This window comes from Hoplias malabaricus, chromosome 2 (genome assembly GCF_029633855.1).
Source record: "Hoplias malabaricus isolate fHopMal1 chromosome 2, fHopMal1.hap1, whole genome shotgun sequence".
NCBI lineage: Eukaryota > Metazoa > Chordata > Actinopteri > Characiformes > Erythrinidae > Hoplias > Hoplias malabaricus.
Window position 1 is genome coordinate 1,900,103 of NC_089801.1, and position 25,827 is coordinate 1,925,929.

General features: G+C 42.5%; 1 protein-coding gene across 2 annotated transcripts in view; it reads right to left on the reverse strand.

Moving 5' to 3' along the window:
- fbxw7 (F-box and WD repeat domain containing 7) overlaps positions 1-25,827 on the reverse strand; it is a 137,209-nt gene that overhangs the window by 12,544 nt on the left and 98,838 nt on the right. Inside the window, exons 1-7 of one of the 2 annotated variants that reach the window (XM_066661306.1) lie at positions 20,909-21,039; positions 14,472-14,539; positions 13,153-13,294; positions 11,652-11,786; positions 10,780-10,903; positions 7,942-8,078; positions 6,394-6,507 (exon numbers count right to left, since the gene is read on the reverse strand). In XM_066661306.1, coding sequence (XP_066517403.1) covers positions 6,394-6,507; positions 7,942-8,078; positions 10,780-10,903; positions 11,652-11,786; positions 13,153-13,294; positions 14,472-14,539; positions 20,909-20,947 — 759 coding nt within the window. In that variant the 5' untranslated portion in view covers positions 20,948-21,039. Of the gene's footprint in view, positions 1-6,393; positions 6,508-7,941; positions 8,079-10,779; positions 10,904-11,651; positions 11,787-13,152; positions 13,295-14,471; positions 14,540-20,908; positions 21,040-25,827 lie in introns of those variants that run through there. The other variant, XM_066661305.1, reaches the window with a different exon arrangement.

Below are 25,827 nucleotides of genomic sequence, written 5' to 3' on the forward strand. Positions count from 1 at the left end.
AAACAAACAAATGAAATGCTCAACTGCAACTAAGAACACAACCTAAACTAGAACACATTTCAGGACACGAGGTAGAACCACTGAAGAACTCCAAAGAACCAAAGCTCAGGAGAGGTTCTCAAGAACCTCATTTTTCTCACACAGATGTGCATGAATTTACAGAAGATTCAGCGCAAACCCTGGGCATCGAGGAAGATACACAGCAAGGTGTGAAGTGGTGGGACTCTTCATTAGACATTACTAGAAGGAACTGAAGAGGAAACGAATACAAGAGCTCTCTTTTACTGCACTGATCAGGGAACAGTATCGCTGCTTTATTCTCATTTGCTGATAAGAGATCAGCAGAAAAAGTCCAGAGCAAGCAGTGTGTGTGTTTACGGTAGTGACCACAGGAATCAGCAGTGGGCGGATGAATGCAGGCTTTTTCTTTTCTATTTTTTTCTTCCCTCTCTCCTCCGTGTGCTGCAGTCTGCATGTAAAGAACTTGGGACTCGGCCAAAGGTGCAGCTGAGTCATACAGAGAGAGAGAGAGAGAGAGAGAGAGAGAGAGAGGGAGCGACAGGAGGACGAATAGATGGACAGAGGTAAAGCAGAATGAAAAGGATAAAAGCAAATACATCAGAGGAGGAAGAAAATGAAAGAGGGAGAGAGCAGGAAACAGAAGGGATGAAGAGAAAGACAACAAAAAAATGAGAGAGAGAGAAAGAGGTGAGTGAGAGAGAGAGAGAGAGGGGGGTGAGTGAGATGAGAGAGAGAGAGAGAGAGAGAGGGGTGAGTGAGATGAGAGAGAGAGAGAGAGAGAGAGGGGTGAGTGAGATGAGAGAAGAAAGTAAAGGAGACAAAGACGGAAAAGATGAGCGCGCTGTTGTGTAGCTGGAAGGAGTGTGTTCAAAGCAAAGTTCTGCAGCCCAATCCATACACACACAGTACATAGTCTCTCTTGCTCACTCGCTCTCTCTCTCACACACACACAATCACTCATTCACACACTCTGACCTCCACATTCCTGTCTTTGTGTGTGTGTGAGAGAGAGAGAGAGAGAGAGAGAGAGAGAGAGAGAGAGAGAGTGTGTGTGTGTGATCTGATGTTAGATGTTGATCTGTTTTTGTGACCTCCAGCACAAGGTCAAACATAGCTATTCTTCACAAACACAAACTAAACCAGCAGTGTCTTCCACACAAGCCCCAGTCCCCTGTGCTCTTCTGGGGAGGGTTGATAACGTTGCTTTAACACTGATATGAGTCCATCCATCAATCATAAATGTTACACAGTTCAGGTTCGGATGTTGGATGATTTACACAGACCAATGCTGGGGGTGAGAGGGGCATTATAACCCTCTGATGGACTCTTTGCATTGGGCTCATGTGCAGCTACTCCAGAGAATACCATTTCACTGCAGGCATTTATATGGAGATTATCCTCAGTGTATATTAATCAGACACTGTATCAGACCAAGTTATTACTATCATTAGAAAAACATTGGTAAAGTTCTGACAGTGACTCCTCCCTTACACTCCAACAACTTCCTGACATGCACCACACCTCTCTCCCCCTCACACAGAGAGAGAGAGAGAGAGACAGAGAGAGACAGAGAGAGACAGAGAGGGAGAGAAAGAAAAAGCAAAAAAACAAAGCAAAGAAAAATGGTAGTGGAATAACAGAAAAAGAAAGAACGAATGCAAACAAAAGACAAAAGGCAAGGGACCACAACAGGGAAAAGTAGTAAAGAAGAACATTTTAAAACGTAGAGTTTAGAACCTTTTCAGATCTGTTTTAATCTCAGACTAAAAATCAGAGATAACAGAAAGCCTCCGATAAATAATTTCAGAGTTTCCTCCTGTGATCCTCACGTTCAGGTCCGAGTTACAGTTTAATCTGATCTAATCTAATCTCAGTCTGAGCCCAGTTCAGTTGCCATGGAAACACTTATCATCACAGTCACACAGTCTGATCTTAACTGTTCAGATAACACACACACGTTCTCTGATCCATTCATCTCTTGCTCTCTCTCCCCCAAGTTTATACTCCACTGTAATCGACCAAAAACATCCGCAATCCGATCAGAGAGAAACAATCACTGCATTCGTTCCTTTAAATCGTCCAAAACACTCGGTATAACGAGGGGGTTCAGCTTAATCGAGCTTCCCTTGACCTGGAGAGTCAGCCTAGCTTATTCAAGCTGTAGCCGGTCTGATCACTAACGGGCGTGCAGAAAATTTCACCAACAGTTTTGCATTTTATTAGTTTCACTATTGTATTATCTCCACGATCAATCTCGTCTGGTACCCGCACTGATATAAACACACCGCAGAACCTCCAATCTCTGTTTGGAGACACAACACTGTGGTTTTCTTTTATATGACTGACCACCGTCACCTTCCTTCGGCTGCTCCCGTCGGGGGTCGCCACAGCGAATCATGTGATACAACTGATAACGGCCAAAAAGTAAAACACACCTAGTACAAATGCGGTTCGGTCTGTAGGGGCAGCAGTGTTTGTTTGGGTTTTGTTTATGCAAATGAGATGTAAATGATGGAAATGATTTCTCACACCGAGCATTAATTCGTCAACTGTGCTCAAATCCCCACTTCCCACTTTGTACACAAGTTTCATAAATCAGACGATGAAGAGTTTGTATATCGTTCAGTGACGTTCAAATCTGCATTCACTAAAACACATCCAATGATATATGAATCCAACCAGAGCAGCTGCATAAGTCCAAGGTCATCATGCTCTATGCCAGGTACAGTACATCCACATATTCCACACAGGGCAGCCAAGCCCCGCCCACTCCCGCTGAAGTTATAAGGAGCGTTTCAGTCCGCGCTGCCTCTCATATCAGCCTTAAAGCCACAGCCCCAAATACAGCATGTTTAATTCAATGCGATATTCATTTTGATGTTTCAAAGAGTTCTGGATCTTTGGGGACATTTTAAGCAAAAATCAGAAGAGCCCAAGCTGAGTCCAATTTCCCCAAATCACTGATCTCCAATCAGTTTATAACCAAAACACTCCTCACTAACGAGGGTCTGCACTAACGAGGCCCCACAGCTCCAAATCCTTAATGAACGCTGAGCTCTACCGAGGAAAAGAATTCCAGCTATTTTCTCCCAGACACATTCTTCAACAATATCTCCACACCAGAGAGAGAGAGAGAGAGAGAGAGAGAGAAAGAGAGAGAGAGAGAGAAAGAGAGAGAAAGAGAGAGAGAGAGAGAGAGGGGCAAGAAAGAATGACAAAAAGAAAGAAGAAAGTGTGAGAGAGACACCCAAGGTCAACAGCCGGATGGTAGAACGCTGGGCTGAATGACGCTGGCAAAGAGAGTGAGGGAGGAACCTTGGCTGACACAGATAAGGAGAAGAAGAATGTACATTTCATTTTCATAGCTTTATAACCATGACTACATCACCACAGACAACATCAACACTGTTTCTACCAGGAACATCAAGCAGGATATTTATACAACCGCACTTACGTATACGATACTACCTTAAAACACCACGTACGCCTTAAAAAACCACACCACTCTCTCTGCTCTACACACAGAACAGCAGCAGAGGGAGAAGTCTATACGTGACTGTGCCTGACTACCCTTCCACCTTAAATGGTGCAATGGTTAAGAGAGAGAGAGAGGATGTGTTATTGTGATATAATTCAGCACACACACAATCATCATAAATACACACATGTGCCACCTCTATCCTGAAGTGTGTGAAAGGATATGCATGTTTCTGAGGAGCAGGTGATATTAACAGCTGTGCAGGAATAAATCACACTGAAACAAACTGGGACAGCGAAACGAAGATGAGAGAAATGAGGGAAGAGTCTGAGAACGTTAGAGAACAGAGGAATCCATCCCTGACACACACTTCAAAAGGAGACGGATTCTCTGGTTTAATTGGAGCTGAGGAATTCCCCACAGCCGGAGGATCACGTACAGAAAAGGAGGAGGATTTAGCTTCATGCTAACCTTCAGCACACTGTAAACACATAGCAGAGCTGCAAAACACTAATACTGCTGTATAAAGTGTAAAAATAAATAAATAAATAAAAGTTATGGGGAGTCGGAGTGTTGTCTGTGATCTAGATGCAACCAAACCCTCACAGCAATGTTCCAAAGTCTATTGTGAAACCTGGTAGTCGAGGAAAAATCTCCTGACGTGTATTCAGTACCAGAGTCAGTGTTTATATACGAGTTTTATACAGTTTTAAAACACAATCTGTCTCTAACACGTTACTGCAAAACATGGGAGATAAAAGCTGTTCTGAGATCAGTGAGAAAGAGTACAGTGAAAGTGAAATGGCGGAAGACCAGAGAGGTGGAGACAACGCTAATCACAGAGCTATAGCCATCTGTCATCAACGAAAACAACAAACACTCTGCTACACAACGCCTGCAAACACACAACCCCCTGCAGGTGTATACACACACAACCCCTGTAGGTAAACACAGACCTTTACACACACAGAGACATGTATGCACAACCCCCACAGGTACACACACAAAACCCCTGCAAATAGAGAGAGAGAGAGAGAGAGAGAGAGAGAGAGAAAAGGGAGGAAGGGGTGGTAGTGTACTAAAGAGCTAAAGAGAAAAAAGACAAAAATGGAAGATACTAGTTTTCATTAGACCCAAAGTGAAAATGGAGTCAGGAGGTAATAAATGCACACACATGCCACTTTAACAGCCCCCATAAACCAACAGCACTGGACTGCCACTACTGAGTCAGCAATTACCATTAATACCTAATAGATAGAGAGAGAGAGAGAGAGAGAGAGAGAGAGACAGAGAGAGAGACAGACAGAGAGAGGGGGAGCGAGAGAGACAGACAGAGAGAGGGGGAGCGAGAGAGACAGACAGAGAGGGAGCGAGAGAGAGAGACAGAGAGAGGGAGCGAGAGAGAGAGACAGAGAGAGGGAGCGAGAGAGAGAGACAGAGAGAGGGAGCGAGAGAGAGGGAGCGAGAGAGAGAGACAGAGAGAGGGAGCGAGAGAGAGAGAGAGAGCGAGCGAGACAGAGAGAGAGAGCGAGAGAGAGAGACAGAGAGAGAGCGAGAGAGAGAGAGAGAGACAGAGAGAGAGACAGACAGAAAGAGAGGGAGCGAGAGAGAGAGGGAGCGAGAGAGAGAGGGAGCGAGATACAGAGAAAGAGAGCGAGCGAGCGAGAGAGAGAGAGAGAGAGAGAGCGAGAGAGAGAGAGAGAGAGCGAGAGAGAGAGAGAGAGAGAGGGAGCGAGAGAGAGAGACAGAGAGAGGGAGCGAGAGAGAGAGACAGAGAGAGAGAGAGAGACAGAGACAGAGATACAGAGAGAGAGACAGAGAGAGGGAGCGAGAGAGAGAGGGAGCGAGAGAGAGAGACAGAGAGAGGGAGCGAGAGAGAGAGACAGAGAGAGAGAGAGAGACAGAGACAGAGATACAGAGAGAGAGACAGAGAGAGGGAGCGAGAGAGAGAGGGAGCGAGAGAGAGAGGGAGCGAGAGAGAGAGAGGGAGCGAGAGAGAGACAGAGAGAGAGACAGAGAAAGAGAGGGAGCGAGAGAGAGAGAGGGAGCGAGAGAGATACAGAGAGAGAGAGAGAGAGAGAGAGAGAGAGAGATACAGAGAAAGAGAGGGAGCGAGCGAGAGAGAGAGAGAGAGAGAGAGAGAGACCCTGACAGAGTCTGTAGCGCAATTTGTGTCTGAAGTGAATAATTGATGAAGACAATAACGCAGAGTTTTTCTGGACGAGTTCACAACCATGTTTCCATAACCAAAAGCTCTAGGGAGAGAGAGAGAGAGGTGTAGATGTGAAAAGATGGAGGGATGAGGGAGGAGTGAAGGTCAGCTGAGACAATGTCATACAGCAACCAATTCAGCCATCAATCCCCCACACTTAAACACACAACCATTTTGAAAATTTGTCATCCTGATATTAAACCAATTTCAAAACAGAGTCATTTATCTGCTTTACAGCATTATTCACTGAGATACTGTCCAACATTCAATGACATGTTGTTCAAATAAAATTAATTACAAACTTGAGCAGTTCACTTCAGTCCATGCACCGAATATCAACCCTCTAAACTGTTTCTGTGACCTCACATTTCCAGACACTTGATTCAGCCGATAGCTACGAGCTCCACTTATCGTGTTTAGAGAGGTCTAGCCCTGCCCAGTCCACTCACAGCTCTTTAACTCCGCCTTATTATGCCTATTGCAGTTTAGACACATTTATAGAAGTCATTTCAGCTACGCCCATTTAGCCTAGAGCTAGGTTAGCACCACACACAACCTACAGCTCTTTAGCTCCACTCACTCAGCCAACAGCAGGAGACCAAACAGCAGTGAGAAAATACAAAAAATAAAACAAGTAAAATGTAGTATATGAGATGATCAGTTATAAGCTGAGTGTTCCTACCTTCCCTGTGACAGCAGACCAGACTTTCAGTGTGTTGTCATCAGAGCCGCTGACGATCCTGTTCCCACAGAACTGCAGACAGGTGATCACATGATCATCATGCCCCTTCAACACCTGAACAAACCAGAGAGAGGGAGACAGGGATGAGTAAACACCAGCTGAGAAACAGGGAGGGGGTTTGGTTTCTAATTTATTCAGTTTCTTCTCTCAGATCTTTAACCACCTGCAGCAGTTTAGCCACGCCCATTCTACCCACAGGATAAAAACAGTGTGTATTATTTCTTCAAGACTCTTATTTGAAGGAAATACATAAATAAATGAAGTTCGTAGTGTTACAATCAAATGCCTCTGAGAAATAGGTGAAGGGAAGATAAAATATGCAAAAATCAAAAGCAAAATATGTGAAGATGAAACAGGTAGATCAATAAAAACACAAAGCGATGCAGGAGATGGCATGTTGCCAGGAGAGAGCGTATGTACGTGTGCTGCTGATACAGTGAATGACGCAGCATCTTAACATTAGGTTCTGAGAAGATGCGGTTGCCACGGTTACGTAACTGAGCCCCTGTTGTCTCAGACAGAAGAATTACACCTGTCCAAATAATTGGAGGACATTTTGATCGATTTCTAATTTTAAATCGGAAAAAATAAATGAATAAATAAATAAATAAATGAGAAAAACCCACAATTAAAACAGTCTCAATCACATCCCCCTTTAGTCTTCAGCGATGGAGTGTGTTCTGTTCCTGGAGAAATTCAGAATCAGAACATATGGAACCAGACATCACTCCTCTAAATGTTCCTCAGAGAAAGCTACTGCAGTAAATGATGGTGAACACACTGCTGACGTCTGACCATAGTTTTGAGAAGGTGTTTTTAAATCTACTCCTGATTTACGGTGCTCTTCCACTGCATGGGACCTTGTACTCGACTCAGAACGGCTCTTTTGCTTTTCCACTGGCCAAATCTGGTCCTGGTACCTGGAACCGGATACGTTTTCAGTCCCGGGTCACTCCAGGTTCCAACCGTGCCGAGTAGGTATTAAATGGTGATGTGTAAACCCTGCAGAGCGCTGATTGGCCAGAGCCATGTCAGTCACCGCGAAATGCAGCTTTCACATATATTTACGGCAGCTTGTGACTTTACCACGAGGGGTTTAGAAGAGGTTCATATGCTCCTTGGGCCAATGACTGATGATTCCAGTGAAAGCTGAATGTGCAACAAGTAAAACTGATCTGTTTCAGGTGCGTTTAATCAAAAAAACAAAACGCGAATACACACCAAGCAAACAGCGCCTAACCTTACAGCCTCCGTTGCTGTGGTTTTCAAAACCAGCGATTCCTGTTAGAGACTGGGCTTTTTGCGAAAAAAACAATCCAGTTCATCCATTTAACAATACAACTGTTGACACTGATGCTTTTACCTGTGAAAACGTGCTGGTTCTGTCTTAAAAGAATGCTGTATGAACTCAGAGAAAGTGAAAGAATGGGAAAAGGAAATAAAATATGATAGAGAGCAAATCCAAGATAAAGTGAAATACGCGTTTACCTTGGGAGATTTGAGGTCCCCTCTCCTCCAGTTGGTGTCTATTCTGTGCTGTCTGATGTAGGCACTCTTCCACGGACTGTGGCTGAAACCAGGCTTCACCACTTTCCTCCTCTTTATGTGCAACGGCTCATCGATACCTGAGCAAACAGGAAAAACCTCCATTTCACACACAAACTCAGCTCATATTAAAACTTCAAATATTTAAATATCAGACTTTTAGCCAAACGATAAGCTGCACTCTTGCCAGGGACTGACAGAACTGTGATCTGAAGGGGAGGATTCAGCTGCATTGGTTTCATAAACTATTTTGATTAAAATAAATAAATAAATAATTATATTTTGGCTAAATGTGTCAGAACTGGATTGTTATAAACAAATGTAACTATATTAAAGCAGTAAGTTCTCAGACTATTTTCTATTGTAATAAAAATATGTAATGTTTGGTATGTCAATTTTCCTCTGCTGGTATTTGGCGCAGCAGGTAGGTGTCGTAGTCACACAGCTCCAGGGGCCTGGAGGTTGTGGGTTTGATTCCTGCTCCAGGTGACTGTCTGTGAGGAGTGTGGTGTGTTCTCCGTGTGTCTGCGTGTGTTTCCTCCGGGTGACTGTCTGTGAGGAGTGTGGTGTGTTCTCCGTGTGTCTGCGTGGGTTTCCTCCGGGTGACTGTCTGTGAGGAGTGTGGTGTGTTCTCCCTGTGTCTGCGTGGGTTTCCTCCGGGTGACTGTCTGTGAGGAGTGTGGTGTGTTCTCCCTGTATCTGCGTGGGTTTCCTCCGGGTGACTGTCTGTGAGGAGTGTGGTGTGTTCTCCCTGTGTCTGCGTGGGTTTCCTCCGGGTGACTGTCTGTGAGGAGTGTGGTGTGTTCTCCCTGTGTCTGCGTGGGTTTCCTCCGGGTGCTCCGGTTTCCTCCCACAGTCCAAAATCACACGCTGGTAGGTGGATTGGTGACTCCAAAGTGTCCGTAGTGTGTGTGTGTGTGTGTGAGTGAATGTCTGTGTGTGTCTGTGTTGCCCTGTGAAGGACTGGTGCCCCCTCCAGGGTGTATTCATTCCAGGTAGGCTCTGGACCCACCGTGACCCTGAACTGGATAAGGGTTACAGATAATGAATGAATGGTAATTGTTATTCTATGTATTTTTATATATGAATCTTAACAAAATGAACTGAATCAAATTGCAATTCAAACGAATAAGCACTGAACCGTTTTCTAAAGAGGCGAACTGAACTAAATCATTATCTAATCATCATAGAAATCACTTCCACTGATTTTCACTGCACAGGAGGTCCTCGGGTTACGTCAGTCCTGAGTTACGATGTTTCGTGGTTACGACACATCTCCCATTTACTGTATAAAGCCTTGTTTCGACGTAAGTGGTTTTGCATCGTAAACTTCGTAACGTGAACTTCGTGTGTGGTGTGTACGGCGCAGCGGAAGAATGCATGGTTAAGCGGCTCGGGACCGAGGAGGATAGGTGTGAGGATAGGATCAGTGCTTACAGTATGTTATTTACGTACAGTATGTACGTATGTTGCAACTTACACCGGAAATCGGTTTACGACGCGACGTAGAAATGGATCAACGTCGTAAGTCGAGGACCCCCTGTACTTTCCTGCTTTTAAAACATTTACTTTGAGATCTTTTGTGAATCCTTTCTTTATGAATAAAACAGCTACAAAATGATTCCTAATTGACTGACATTTTTAAAATAATTTGACTTTGAATAATGAGATAAGAACCATTTCTCTTTAAATAAATTAAAGCATCTTTGAGGTGTAATTCTTAAGTAATGAACTGGATGCTGCAGTGAAGAGACGAGATTCACACTCCCCAGAAAAGGTTTATTTGTTCACTTTAAAGTTAAAGCTGTGGATGTGACAGTAAGAGTGAAAGTATTTGCTGCAGGACTCAGTAAATCTGTGCCCTTTCTGCTCAGAAATCTCATTACAGAAGAGAAAGTAAAATCTCGGTTCATTAGATTACAGCACTTCTCTCGGTGCAGCAGGACAACTCAGAAATAAAAACAACTGCAGCAGCTTTAACAGCCCCAGACTCATATATTCTACTCATTAGCAAATTAAAAGAACGTTTTAACTACTGAATTAAAGTTGAAAATCCTATTTTGTCATATTTGAGTCTTTTTTGAAATATGTAGAGAGCCACACTATTTTTTATATTAACCGAATGAATCATTCGTATAAACTAATTAAATTAAAGCCGCCCCCCTCCCATTAGATTCCGTTTAAATGCCACATCCACAGTGCCCACCACAGCACTGTACACAAACTCCTCGCCTAATGTTCCTCATGAAGATTGTGTTAAACACACTGTCCCTGAAAATGCAATCAAGGAACGCTAGATCGTGTGATAGGTTTTACTGCATTTCATGCTTAAATCATCTATCTGCGGCATCGGGGGCTCTTCCCAGGTGTCTGTTTCTGCGTGTGATGCTATGCACTAAGATGAATTTTCTGCCATTCTTCTGTTAAAAAATAATAATTCAGCCACACATTTCCACAGGGCCATTGTTCAGCTGAATGGCATCAAATCATTACAGCAACGTTGCAAACGTATAGTCCGTTTAAAGCCTTTGCAGAGAAGCAGAAGCTGTTACTGAATTATAAGGACCACAATACCCTTACATTTTAAAGAGCCAAAACCACTTGTCCAGTACAGTAGAATATATTAATAACAGGAGACTGGAACACTACAGAAGAGTGTGATTTGGACACGTCCGCTGTGTTAAAGAAGTCCTGCCCAGTGGCCAGGTGCGAGGACTCGAGTGTCAATGTGATTTAATTGAGATGTCAATCAAAGCCTCAGGATTGCTGCGATCGGCTCACCTTCTTCTCTGCACTTCTCCCTCCAGAGGAGGTTGTCCTCGGCCAGAATCCTCCAGTAACGACACGTCTGAGCAGCCTGCAGCAGGTCCTTCGGCTCCAGGAACGAGAGAACATACAGAGCCAACTATAGAGAGAGAGAGAGAGAGAACGAGAGAAATTAAACTCCTGAGTGTAAAAGTCCTGTGCTGGAGGTGGTTTTATAAAGACCTTCTCACATTAAACTGATGCTGTGATATGGTTATTTTATTTGCCATTTTAGATCCTTCCACACGGTCTGTCGTTCTTTTTCTTTCCCTCCGACTGTAATTATGAATGTAACAGACAGGTAGAGGAGAGACTTGAGCATGTCTGAGCAATCCCATAATTCCTCATGGTTACGCAACCTCCTTCCACACCTGGTTAAACCTTTGGAAAAGTACAGCACGTATTTAAACATGGCCTGAGGGACTACTCTCTGTACTTTTGTACTGTTTGAGCGTGTAAAAGTGTAAAGAATGAAATGATGCTCTGGAACAGCTGCAGCTGAGACTAAGAGAGCCACGTGCATTGTCCACAATGTCACACAGAGGGGTATAAAGTCTCCCAGCACTGGGGTGTGGAGCAGTGGAACTGTGGAACTCTCTTGAGTGACAGATCTCCATTTATAACTAACCTCACTTATGTTCATGTGGCTGACTGCCATCAAATCCTCAGAAAGAAGATGGGTATAAAGATTGAAATGAAGGGTAGCACTCAGAAGTTTGCTCGCCTTCATAGCTCGGGCTTACTGCAGCTCTGCTATTTTTTTTTTTTCTGTAGAGTGTTCACACTGTCATCAATAGGTGTAGCTTAAAACAGATGAGTTACAGCTTTGAACAGCCGTGTGTTTGTACCTCTTTGGGAAGCAGGGAGATGAAATCTCTCTGGAACTGTGGCTCTATCACCTGCATCATGTGCTTCACCTGTGTGGGCTCACAGCTGTCAATCAACTCATCCAACGCCAACAGCTTTTCCGGCCCACTCCAGCTCTACAGACACATATCGAGACACAAACACAGACGTGTATCAGACACCAAGACACACACAGTAACACAGAAAAACACCCCGTTAATAAGACTTGTGTACAAAAACATTTCAACAAGTAAGTCTGTGATGGCTGGAGCTGAACTCAAAAACCAGTCATTAAAGCTGAACTGGGGATTTGGAGACACCTCTGGTGGATATTTGTATTTGCAGCATTGTTAAATATGTTTATTCAAATTGTAAAAGCTTTCTATTCTCCGGCAGAGGGCCCTGTAAAACATACGCCTTGATAAAGGCTCTACAGATCAGCTGCGTCAGAATGTGTAGGTTATTCATTACACTTCGTCAGACGTCATTGGGAAGGACTGGGGTTATTTTCAAAACACATGACTTTATGAACAAATCAATACTATTAACTGAACTGAATGACAACAGTAAAGACAAGGTTGTTTGGACAGGGTCACTTCTGGATCAAGGGAAAGAACACCTCGGAAAACCTAGAAATAAGTTAATCAACAAATAAAGCAAAAAAAGAATGGAAAAGAGGGAGACGCCCCAGTTTTGAGAGAGAGAGAGAACTAACAGGCTCAGCTGGATTGCTTTGGAAATATTGATTTGTGTCTAAGCTGCAGAGTAGTGACTCACGTCTATGCCACTCAGCGTGGCCTAAAGGCAAACGGCCGGCAGGAACGCTCTCAGATTCCTTATACAAACAGAAACTCAGACCTCGTCTCCCTCCCACCTTCCCTTCTCGACAATGGACAGAGCAAAACAAGGACTGCATTTTCATAATTGGCAATATTTTATTTTTCAGAGGCTTTTGTGAAGGTGATGCAACAAGAATAATAGTGACATTACAAGAAAAATCCACAAGGCTCATTCGAATGGAATGTAGAAGGAGGAACTACTGATAGAGGAGGGCAAGGAAGGGCAAGACAACAAAAATAAAACCTCCTAATCCTGTGTCACAATATCTAACTCTTCTTGAACATGAAAAAACAGATGAACTTGACACTGAACCATATTAAAAACAAGAACAATGTCTGATATGAAGCGCTGAAGCAATTCCTAAACATGCGTGAACGGGTGGGTGAGTTATAAAAAAGTCAAACAAAGTGGAAAGTGCAAGTTTTAGGCTCAAAACTGTCTAATAATCCGATCTGCTCCTGCAGGTGTGCTACACCACGCTAGGCTAGCTACGCTAAACTACCTGCAATTAGCCACAGCTCAGAGCTAAGAGGATCCTGCTGAGATGGGATGAGCTTGAGTTTCATTTCAGAGAGAAGAGCTCAGTCTACCCACGACCACTTTTCTTATTTAAAATTGTGAATTCCAAGATTTAAACACCAACGTGACCTCAGTGTTACTGACCTGGAATGTGCGGAGCCACTCCTGCAGACCGGTTGGAGGCTGGATGGAGGTGATTCTTCGTCTCTGCTGACCCTGACCATTCGCCGCTCGCAAATCCCCAAACGTGGTCGGTGTGGACGGGTACGGAACCAAACCCGTCGGACTATAATCGGACAAACAGTACGTTACAAATATCATTACACTACAATGTGGTTTACCTAAAAAACTATTAAAGCTGGTTTAAAATAATAGTGTATTTTCATATTGTACTACAGCTTTGAGGCAGAATCACCACATTCATCTCACACTCAGCTGTTTGTGTTTGAGTGCATGAGAGAAAATCCATTTTTGTGGCGATCTACGAGCTGATATTGTTCCAAATGCATCTAATTAGGCATCCTCTTAAATTGTTTTCCCCTCAAAGTAAACTCTCATAGCCTCCCAAACCCTCACTGGGCGGGAAATAAATAAATAAAAAAATCTAACTCCATTATCAGGACGTGCCTCGGGAAAACGCCTCCCAAATCCCAGTTGACTCCTATAAACAGAACCTAATAAATATCCCTTCAAAAGGCACCAACGAGGGAGATTCTTAAATGGACAGAACGAAGAGAGAGATGTTGTGGAACTCCATTTAATTAGAACTGAGATGAGACTCCACACGTACAGGACAAATAACGTTTAGGTCATTTCTGGATGTAGTTGTGATGTCACAACCCATAAGCAAAAATACACATTTAACACAAAAGTTGATCAAATAAATTCATTAGTGGATAATAATGGCTGATAGCAATGTATCGTGGCAAATACATCACAGAAAAAAATATTTAAATAAATACTTTTTTGGTCATGCTTTCATTTGGAATAGAATTACATTTGAACATTGATTCCTACATTTAAATATTTGTATCTGTTAAAGACACTTACAATTAACATGAGTGACTTGAATGGTGCATTAAAATAGCAGCAGCAATACGTTTTAAAACATTATTATTACCCAAAATGGCTGGGGGACATCTGTCTGGTCTGTCAAGGAATAAATGAAACAAGCACCTTAGCTAGCATTAGCTAGCGTTAGCTAATGTGGCTCACCTTTCAGATTAGCCACACTAGCTAACGCCAGAGCTAACCAGTGCAGCTCATTCTTTTCAAGCTGTGTTTACTCTTCATTATACAACAATCCATCTTACTACATAAATACAGCAATATATTTTTCTAGCACACATCTGCTACAGTAGCTGGTTTAGTCAGCAAAAAAGCAGAGTCAGCCGCACTTTCTCTTAGCATGAATTCCTCAGTGTACTGTACACATTTACATTTTCTTTATTTTATTTTTTTACCTTGGACAGGGCTTTTTGCCTGAAGGGAAAGGTCGAACCTCGGGGCCATGGTCCAACTTCCTCTTCATCTGCAATGAGAAAGAAGAAGGGTAGAGAGGGTTAATTTCAGGCTGTTTTTCAAAACTTAAACACAAGCAAAACAACCCAATGGCAAGTGAAGGCAGTGGGTGATTACTGTGGTCAGTAATAACAGAGGAATGAGCCTCGGAGCATTCTCACACAAGTAAGTCTCAGACTTTAAAAGCTTTTCTAAACCTTCTCTAAAATGCTTACGTGACAGACATCCTGTCGTCAGAGTAAGGCCAAAAATTGAGAACCAAAAAGCAGAATATATACCTCAGAAATTTGAAAAGGTGAGCTTTAAAAACAAGTTTATAAATAGAATATTTACATATTCACTCATTTATTTAGCAACTGTGCTGTGCATCATCTCAGTTACACTTCTAAGCCTTTATTTCAGTTCCAAAATCACCTCACTAAGGAGCACCTGGGCCTCACTTTCACTTCGAAATGCTTTGAAAGGAGTGCGAAATCTAGTCAGCCACTGGCTGCTGGAAATAAGCTCCGCCCTCCGAGTACATTTTATATTTTATTTCTCAATTACGGATTCAGCTTTTTGTTTCTCAAATCTTTTGGACCTACTTTGACGCCATACAGATATCCCCCACCAAACACTGACAGTCTCCAATGAACAGCGAAACAATCCGAAAAACAAATGAGCTCAAAAGAGCAGATTGTGGTTAAATGAATCAATAAATGACTGAATGAATGAGATCCTGGTTAAAACAAATCATCAGATGTGAAAGTTGATTATTGGTTATGGCTGATAATCAGTCAAACCCAACAGGTGCAACATCAGTATGATGTGTATTTAATTCTCTCTCTCTCCCTCTCTCTCTCCATTTCAATCAGATTCAGAGGAAAAAGAAAGATAAGCTCATAAAGAGATCACTGTGTCTGTGTGTGTACAGGATACACATCAGATGGAGCTGATAAAAGGACACTACGGGCTTCAGTGTGAGATGGAGAAGACTGATTTATTTTAGTGTCGAGAGAAAAATAGAGCAACCCTATTCTTTACTGGCCTCTTTTTTTTTATTACACACACACCACACACAGAGATGGCCCTCTTTTCTGAGAACAGTGAGTGCCTAAAAACAAAAGCCTCAGTGTGTCCTAAAGCTCATTTGAATAAAACTATTTTTAGGGGTGTGTACAGTGTTTAAAACGGTTCTGTGCTCTCTGAGAATTAAAACCGGCTTTTTATTCAGAAACGGCCCAGGAACACCAGCCACAATAAGTTCTTTGTGCATTGTACACAGGGCTTAAAAGAAGCGGTGGATGTTTACAGAAATTTCAATTTCACTGAATGCGCATTCTTTACAAAATGGATGTTTCCGTCAATACTTCGCCATAGTAACCAGATGGCAAACAAGGCAGATGTCGCACAATAAATCGTCTGTTAATCACAATATCTCCATATTTCCCCATCATAACCAGAACACCAACAAGATGTGATGAAAATATTACACAATAAAAGCTGATTAACATAACATTATTCCCATGCTAATGTGAAAGCTAAGCAGTTATATGGCAACCACAAACTGCAGGAGAACAGGCTAATTCCTAGGCTAACATGCTAGCTAGCAGCAAACATGTAAACCATGAACTAAATAAAATTTTTAACAATAAGCAAACACACTAGTCAGGAGTTGTATGTTACTAAAACCCAATGTACTAGCCAAATGCTTAAATCAAGCTCACATGCTAGCCACGACATCAGCTAACATGTAAACTCACCACAAGTGTTAGACATCACCTAATGCGCTAGCAATAAGCTAATATGTCAAGTCACTAGCCAGAACACACACACACACACACACTATGGCTACATATGGGTGACCTCTAGCAGGGAAAGTATACTGGTATTTATATAATATAATAAGGGTATTATATACCACTATAAGACAATGTTTAAGAACCAGATGAGAGAGACAATTAAACACAATACTGGACATTGTCAGACAATCAAAAAATAAAATGTATGATATATGATGATATAAAATAACAGCCTTTTTGATAGACTATTACACCACTGCAGATAGTACAACACAGACCTTTTCAGGCATTATTAGATCATATCAGAAAATATTTGACAATATCTGGCAAAATTAGACAATGTCATCTGATATGCTTGTCTTTAAGAGCTGAGCTCACACTGGAGGTGATAAAGAAACTGGCCTGTGTGTGTGTGTGTGTTTTAAACATTTCCTGGCTTTGGAGCATGGACAAGAGATCAACCTTAACGTGACGAAAACCTCACATCTTTGAAAAACTAGAATGATGCTTATCACGTAAATGATATGAATATCAGAAAATGTCCTGTAATTCTCTCCTATATTTATACTGTTATATAACGGTGGCCTCGCTTTTCAGAATCAACTTTGCCACTGGATTTTGCAAAAATATACCTCTTTCTGGGTCTCAATGATATTCTTATCTTTGAGTGAAAGTCAATGGAAGGTTATATTTCATGTCATAGGAGAACATTCGAGTGGTCGGTTGCTAAATTGTCCCTAAATGTGAACACAGTTTTGTTGTGACAGCATTGGGTTAAAAAAAAAAAAACACAAAGAAGGAAAAAGAAGAATATGGAAGAAAACTGGTTTGGACCGGCCAATCAGAACAGCTCAAGTACATGTACATGTCACCAGGGTTGAGGCTTCTGTGGTGCATGAACCAGTGCTGTAAGTGGACTTCAGACTTCATTATTTAATGTTCAATATGGCAACTAACCAAAAAAATGAATAAATACAATTAAAATGAAATTACGACGTGCCTCTGTGCTCATTTTTAAGCTTTTTCTTTGATTTCTCTGTGAATGTGAGGAAGTCTTATCAGAGCCTCGCTTCATTGTGAAGGTAGTGATGTCAGAGGAACGTCCAGAGGGGTGTGTTCATATCTGAGCGAGATTAGATTAGTCCAAGTGGCATATTTGTAAAGTGGGTGTTTTTACGTGGGGATATAGATCTGACTCAACGTGCACCACTCGTACAATGAAAGAGCTCGGAGCACTCCTTAAAAAAACCATTGGTATGATTGTGACAATAAATACACAATAGACAAATGAAATAATCTGGACTCCACTCACTTGTCTACCGTCGAATTCTAGAAAAACCTATTAAAACCATAATAAATCACTGTAAACAGGACGTATCGCTTAGGTACGTGGTGAATTTATCAGATGTTATCACCCTAAACATTCCAACCATTTTACTCCCATATTTACACAGGACATGCTCCGTTTGTCCTCGCTTCTACAGAACGTACGTATTGTTTACATTCGGTTGTTTCAAACGTAGGCCAACGTTTTGATAGAGTCCGTAAGAGAAGAGGAGCATGGACGGAGTTTGGTGGACAGCTCTGTTTAGTGGACAGAAGTTAAACTGATTTACAGGTGTTAAAATTACAACCTGTCTTTCCATGATTAAATCACTTTGTTTCCCACCAAGTGCGATAACAGCAGTTTAGAAAATCCCATTTTCTTCCACCGCCGAAAAATCCAGCCCACACCTGGAAATCCTTATATGGGCATGACACCGACTAGAGCACCACAACTTTAGGGGACTGTAAGTACGATCAGTATTCATAAAGCAGTGGACACGGTTAGAGGGGAGTGTACGGTAAACTGCACCATCTTTGTACGATTACTGTACTGTTACAATTATATTTTTATACCTTTTATCGTTCGCATTTGGTTGTTATTATATATTGGTACCTGCTGACATCACCATTACAGCGCAGCTTCACTTTTCCTCTTCTATTTCAGCAAAAAACTAATATTCCAACCTCTTTCTTCCTGTGGAATCGTTGCGTTTAAAGATTTCCGAACAGTAGGGACTCTTGTGTGTTTACTCCAAAGCTGGAGGAAATACTCAGGAAAACAGGGTCCGTTTTGGCAAAATGAGGGTAATTTATCCTCAAATTAGAGGCTGGAGCCGTCTCACCACAGCGATGGAAATATCCGTGAGAGATTAAAGGAATATTCCCTCTTCTGTGTGGATTCTTAAGAACTGTGCTGGGGCCTGTACATCTTTCATCGTTTATGTGACGATGCTTAATCTCTGTGCTGTTTACACCTTTATTTATTCCAGCCTTTGAAAACAAACTGATAGAAAGTGTGAGGAATCTGGGCACCGACTACTGTATCCCTTTTGTTTTTAACGGAATAATCCAGCACTTTCCAAACCTATCCACAGGTCTTTTCGAAATCCTGTATCATGAGTCATGAGAAGTGCTTGACAGATTAGAGAGCTTTGGCGAATCAGAGGAGAGCTCATTTACATAAAGACAGAGCGAGAGGGGAAACAAGATGTAAATAAATAAATGGTTCCAAAAGCTGTTGATGTTTTAATAATGAAATACAGCATTCTACAAGCAGCCCACAGCCTTTTATCATCGCAACTCTGACTTCTCTTATAAGCTTCCCTTAAAGTCCATGAGTTTTCTGCTTCTACTCAAGGCTCGGTGAGGCGTGTGTGATTTACTGTGTGGTAACCGTACGTAACTCTGCACTGGCTGTAACCAGAGATAAAGATGACAAACACTGGGGTTGTCCTTTTAAGACCGAAGGAAGAGACCGCACAGATCAACAAGTAACATCAAAGCATCAGCAACCATTTACAGACATTTATTATGAATTTCAGACTAAAACATTAACACACACTGAAAATGCACCATTGAATTGCCCTTAAGCGTCTGCATCTACCTATTTATTATATTGTATTAGTTTATTGATCCCATCCTTGCACTGCTGGTTCTAATAGAGGTCCACAGCCTCAGATGGCGAGTGTGTGTGAGTGGGGGGTGTATTTTTATGAAGTGCTTTACTGCAGCAGAGAGAAAACACACTCCTTGACTGCAGCAGCTCACCGCAACACTCCACTACGCCCTTCTTTAAAAAAAACCTTTAAAATTAAGTCATTACAGTTCACAGTTAAACATTAACCCCCTTTTTTCATAAATTACACAGAATCAAGAGTTGGGCTCTAAGCAGCACTGAGGATATTCTAGGTCTAAAAACGAAGCATTAAGGTTTCTCCTGGAACTGGTTTCTGCTTAGAGATGACAGAAGAGTGCAGGTGCGTGGCAGCAATGCAAACGAGAGAGAGAGAGGGGGAGAGAGAGAGAGGGGGAGAGAGAGAGAGAGAGAGAGAGAGAGAGAGAGGGGGAGAGAGAGAGAGAGAGAGAGAGAGAGGAGAGAGAGAGAGAGAGAGGGGGGGGGGGGGAGAGAGAGGAGAGAGAGGGGGGGGAGAGAGGAGAGAGAGAGGAGAGAGAGGAGAGAGAGAGGAGAGAGAGAGGAGAGAGAGAGAGGGGGGGAGAGAGAGGAGAGAGAGGGGGGGGGAGAGAGAGGAGAGAGAGAGGGGGGGAGAGAGAGGAGAGAGAGAGGGGGGGGAGAGAGAGGAGAGAGAGAGGGGGGGAGAGAGGAGAGAGAGAGAGAGGAGAGAGAGAGGGGGGGGAGAGAGAGAGAGAGAGAGAATCCACTGCAGTTGGGAGCATTTTTCTCTGTTTTGCATGTTTTGTAGCGTCAAAACGAGTCTGGGAAAATGCAAAAAATAAGAGAAAAACGTAAAAATTTGTCAAAAACGCAAACTTGCCGAAAAAAAAACAAAAAACAAACCAAAAAAATGTAATAAACCGCCTTAATCCGTGATGTGCATCCATGAGAAGGCGGCCGCGCGCACTGCAATGGGTTTGAAGCATTAAACTCGGTCGCGCGCACCTGTTTCGGGCATGCACGCGAGTCGAGATAGAGAGAGGGGGGGGGGGGGTGTACCAATATTTATGCCTCCACCCTTTCTTCGTCCAAGGTGATGATGATGATGGTGACGACAGCATCCAACTGCTGTGAAGCTGAAGTTAAAGTTCTTATTCGCATTTCCCCCTTCCTCCTTAAAAATAAAAAGGTGCCACCTTAAACGACGTGGGGTTAATAATCTGCTCGAACACAGCGCATTCCAAGACGAGGGAAAAGGAAGCTTCTCATTCTGCGCTTCTGACCGGGAATTTTCCGTTCCATCTTAAAAAAAAGGTGCCACCATAAATTGTATGATGCCGCATTCGATTTAAGGTGGAACGGAGAAGTCGACCGACGAGACAAGTTCAGCTTCGCCTGGTGTTAAAACGACAAGAGACGTGGAATGCAACAGAGGCGCCATGTAAAGGTGGAACGAGTTGGGAAAGAGCCGCGGTGAACGTAAACGCAGCGCCATTTAAGGTGGAATGATAGAAATCCCCTACAAATCAGGTATAAATCCGCAAGCGTGGGGGTCCAGGAGCCGAGGAAATAAGTAAATAAATGCTTTAATTAGAAATTAAAAGCAAAATGAAAGAAAAACAAGGTCCTTCCAAGCGTTTTAAAAGCCATTTTTACTCACTTTGTAGAAGATCATTTTGAGAGTGCCGTAGAAGCCCATGGCTGCCAACAGGAGCACGAGCTCCACAACAGGGAGAGAGAGAGAGGAGAGAGAGAGAGAGGGATGGACAGACTGGGTCCGCACGGCGCGGAGGAGAGAAGGAGAATGAAGAGGAGAGAGAGGAAAGCCGGAGGGAAAAGAACGGAGAGAGAGAGAAAGAGGGCGGGGTGAGGGGGAAAAACGAAACGCCCCCTTCTGGGAGCTGGCCAATCAAGAGCGTGCTCAGCACTGCGCCACTGACAGACCTGTCTCGAGATTTTTCATGACTTGTGAAGTCGAAATAATGACTTACTACAGTACATCTGAACTGTCCTCTGGATCCTGAGTTCCTGTATCTAATCATGACTAATGTTCTTTATATTACTGTCTGTTTAACAATACAACAGATACTCAACAAAAGTTGTTTATTTTTGTCAAAGTAACAATCAGTCACACAGCTCCAGGGACCTGGAGGTTGTGGGTTCGATCCCCGCTCCGGGTGACTGTCTGTGAGGAGTGTGGTGTGTTCTCCCAGTGTCTGCATGGGTTTCCTCCGGCTGACTGTCTGTGAGGAGTGTGGTGGGTTCTCCCTGTGTCTGCGTGGGTTTCCTCCGGCTGACTGTCTGTGAGGAGTGTGGTGGGTTCTCCCTGTGTCTGCGTGGGTTTCCTCCAGGTGACTGTCTGTGAGGAGTGTGGTGTGTTCTCTCTGTGTCTGCGTGGGTTTCCTCCGGGTGACTGTCTGTGAGGAGTGTGGTGTGTTCTCTCTGTGTCTGTGTGGGTTTCCTCCGGGTGACTGTCTGTGAGGAGTGTGGTGTGTTCTCTCTGTGTCTGTGTGGGTTTCCTCCGGGTGACTGTCTGTGAGGAGTGTGGTGTGTTCTCTCTGTGTCTGCATGGGTTTCCTCCGGGTGACCGTCTGTGAGGAGTGTGGTGTGTTCTCTCTGTGTCTGCGTGGGTTTCCTCCGGGTGACTGTCTGTGAGGAGTGTGGTGTGTTCTCTCTGTGTCTGTGTGGGTTTCCTCCGGGTGCTCCGGTTTCCTCCCACAGTCCAAAAACACATGTTGGTAGGTGGATTGGTGACTCGAAAGTGTCCGTAAGGATGTGTGAGTGTGTGTGTTGCCCTGTGAAGGACTGGCGCCCACTCTAGGGTTCCAGGTAGGCTCTGGACCCCCTGAACTGGATAAGGGTTACAGATAATGAATGAATGAATGAATGAATGGACAATGAATTTCACCTAAAAATTACAGAATCTTTGAAAACGTTTTATTTACTGAATTTGAAGAAATGACTCGAGGACAGGAAGTCATTATTCTGAGACAGATCACATTAATCGTCTAGAAATATATAAAAAGTGCAACTAAAGGGACGTCATTATTATATCAAAATTACAACATTTAACACTTCCTTCGTCCTGTTGATTCACTAAGCTTTGTGGAGTACAGGAGTTATTGAAATAAATGATCAGCAGTGCTGTTTTTGTTTATTTTACAAGGAATAACTCAGAAAACTTGCTGTAAAACGTCTCTGACTGTGAATGTGCCACTGTCTTCAAGCGTCTCGCTCTTTTCTCGTTATTTCCTCACGACTGGGCGCTCGGTATTCCCCTCTCTCTCTCTCTTTGTGTGGATCTGAATAATTACACATTGCACAGATGGACAGATGGAGGGGAAAAGGAAGAGAAAAAGAAAACTCTCTATGATACAAACCAGAGAACTGCCCCAGAAAAGAACGTGTGACGGGGCAGAACGCACCCATGGACACAGCTCTTGAATCTTAAACTACAGCTCAGTGTAAAAGTCAAGGAGAGTTTTTCTGACAATTACAAAATGACATATAAAGCTGTGTTTATACAGATTTACACAATAAAAGTATTAGTCTGAGGTCATGTCCCAGTGTCCCTGTTTTTGAATGTGTTGCAGGAATCATTAATGTGTTTGTATTTACAAAATACCATTGTGTTCTTCACAAATAACAAAAGAAATTTTTAACTGAACTCATAAAAATCTCCACCAGCTTCACACTTTAAAGCAGAGACACTTCCCTGAGCAGCTCAAAGGGGATAAACCTTTAAAAGGAGTTTCGGCCGGTGGTATCGGTCAGTGAGAAAATCATCAGAGCGTAAACAGATGCATTATTGTGAGTAAACTGAGACTAAACACAAGTGAAAACACACAAACGACACACAAAAAGAGTTCGGAAAGTGGATTAAGAGTGTTCTAAAGTGTCTGGATTTGTTTTGCTGTTTTTCTCCAGAGGGCTCACAAACGTATTATTTGAGATATTAATTGTATTATAAAATTTGACACAATAAATCAAGCTCTAGTGAAACGATCTCCAAAGCGGAAACAGGAAGAGATCGTTTACTGACGTTAATATATTTTTGTAAATTGTTTTTTAAAAAGATTGTTTTAGTTTGAACTTCTACAGACTGCAAAATTGTTATGAACGGAGCTACAAACTAAAATTAATCAACACAGGAATAGAAACATTTTATACTCAATTCCTCGTAAAACTGAACGTCACTGAGATGGAAGAAGCGCAACATTACGAATGAATGAACAAACAAACGTGAGGTTGGTGTTTGTTTTGAACGCCGAACAAAAACACACATCAGTACTGAATGTTAAAGACTAATGTGCTTCATTTATTTAGACATCATTTTTGACGTTTTCTCACAAAAAAGATGACAAACGGATGACAAAAATTCGGAGATACAAGGTTTTACAGTGATGACCTGTCATTTCGAGGAAAGGGTCAAGTTAAACACACATCTATTGGCCCCTGGCCCAGCCACAAACACCCAACAACTTTGTATATGATTTTTAAAACTCTAATTAAAATTCTCTCACACAAATTAAATTTGGAATTCACTTTACGCCTGAGGCCCATCACAGCACTGACACACCACTGCAGCACTCTCTCGTTACACACTTCAATAACAACACTCCTCCTAACGTAAAGATGCACTGCTGAATTTTAATAAAATTATCTAAAGACTGACTGTAGTTTCTGACACTGAATTATAAACTATAACGGCACGTCGAAGACGCTGATTGATTACACGCTGATTGATTAGGCGCTGATTTGCATATTGCGATAAAAGTACAGGTAAAATACAGAGTCTCAGCCGCAGCAGAACTCTTTATGAAGAGGAGTTTTTGTACTTTTCAGGAATAAAGTGATAACAGAAAAAAAAAGTTTCTACAGAGAAAGGGAGAGGCTTGGACACACACCCCTACGCGCTACTTGTTTTTTTCTGTATGTCGCCGTGGTAACCTCGAGACAAGTGTGTGTAGGCCTCATGGGACAGTTTTCTTTGTGTGTGTGTGTGTGTGTGTCTTTCTTTTCACCTCCAAAGACAAAATCCCCGACAAACTTTACACAGTGAACAGGAATGTGAGGAATGTTAGAGAGAGAGAGAGAGGGAGAGAGAGAGAGAGAGACAGAGACAAAGGAGTGAGAGGATTATATTTTACAATAAAACAATATATATATAAAATAAAGCTGATGGTAATATCAGGGTTGTCACGATGAAGAAAACTGAAAAGAATTCATTCTATTTTCCCTATCTTCCCTGAATTTGCAGAAGTTGGAAACTATTGTATATGATATGATCATGTTTTTACTTTTCCCATTAGATTATTATTATGATGATCGTTATTACCATTTTTTTAAAATAAAAATGTTACCACTACCACAATTATATCCTATTTAATGTGATGCTATTGTGTTTCTGAACAATTAGAGATTCAAAAACAAGGGGGAAAGAGCACGAGAGAGAGAGAGAGAGAGAGAGAGAGAGAGAGAGAGAAAAGAGGAGAGAGAAGAGAGAGAAGAGAGGAGAGAGAAGAGAGGGAGAGAGGAGACAGAAGAGAGAGAGAGAGAGAGAGAAGAGAGGAGAGGAGAGAGGGAGAGAGGAGACAGAAGAGAGAGAGAGGAGAGAGAGAAGAGAGAGAAGAGAAAGAGAGGAAGAGAGGAGAGAGGAAGAGAGGAGAGAGAGAGAGAGAGAGAGAGAGAGACAGAGAGAGAGAGGAGACAGAAGAGAGAGAGGAGAGAGAAGAGAGAGAGAAAGAGACAGACAGAGAGAGAGAGGAGACAGAAGAGAGAGAGAGGAAGAGAGAAGAGAGAGAGAGAGGAAGAGAGAAGAGAGAGAAGACAGAGAGAAAAGAGAGAGACAGAGAGAGAGAGACAGACAGACAGACAGAGAGTGAGATAGAGAGAGAGAGAGAGAGAGAGAGGGAGACCGAGTGAAATAGGACATCAAAGAGAAGCCAACGCAAAAAAGACGTGTTTCTTCAAAGCCACAGTGACCTTCAGCTCCAGAAACTGATCAGAAAAGTTTTAAATCCTCTCTCCAGCTTCAGACAGAGCAAATTATCAAGAATTTTGGGGAAAGAAAAAAAAAACCCAAAACAAAAACATTGGTGCCTGACCCTTAAAATGAGTAAAGCGTATTAAATAAATAAATAAATAAAAAAACAAGAGAAAAGACAAAGCTTTAGAGCGAATGTTGTTTCCATCGCTGAGTCACTTCCGACAGAACCATAACTGAATCAAGACACACGCTTTCCTTTAACGCGAGTCACAATTAGTCTGTCTGTCCTTCCATTATCATCAACGTCCATCTCATTACGTACTGACCTTTAGAACACGAGCACACACACACACACACACACACACACACACACACACACACTGTTCTCAGTGTGAAGAATAGCACAGTTCAACTGACTGATAAAAATAGTCTGAAATTACAGAGCTGCAGCTCAACGAACAATGAAGCACCACACACACACTCCTTACTGAGGGAGACACAAACGTACATGTGGGTGGTTTTGTGTGTGTGTTCTCATATATTCACAGGACAGTATATTCTCAGTCGTAAGATAAAAACACAAGTAATTC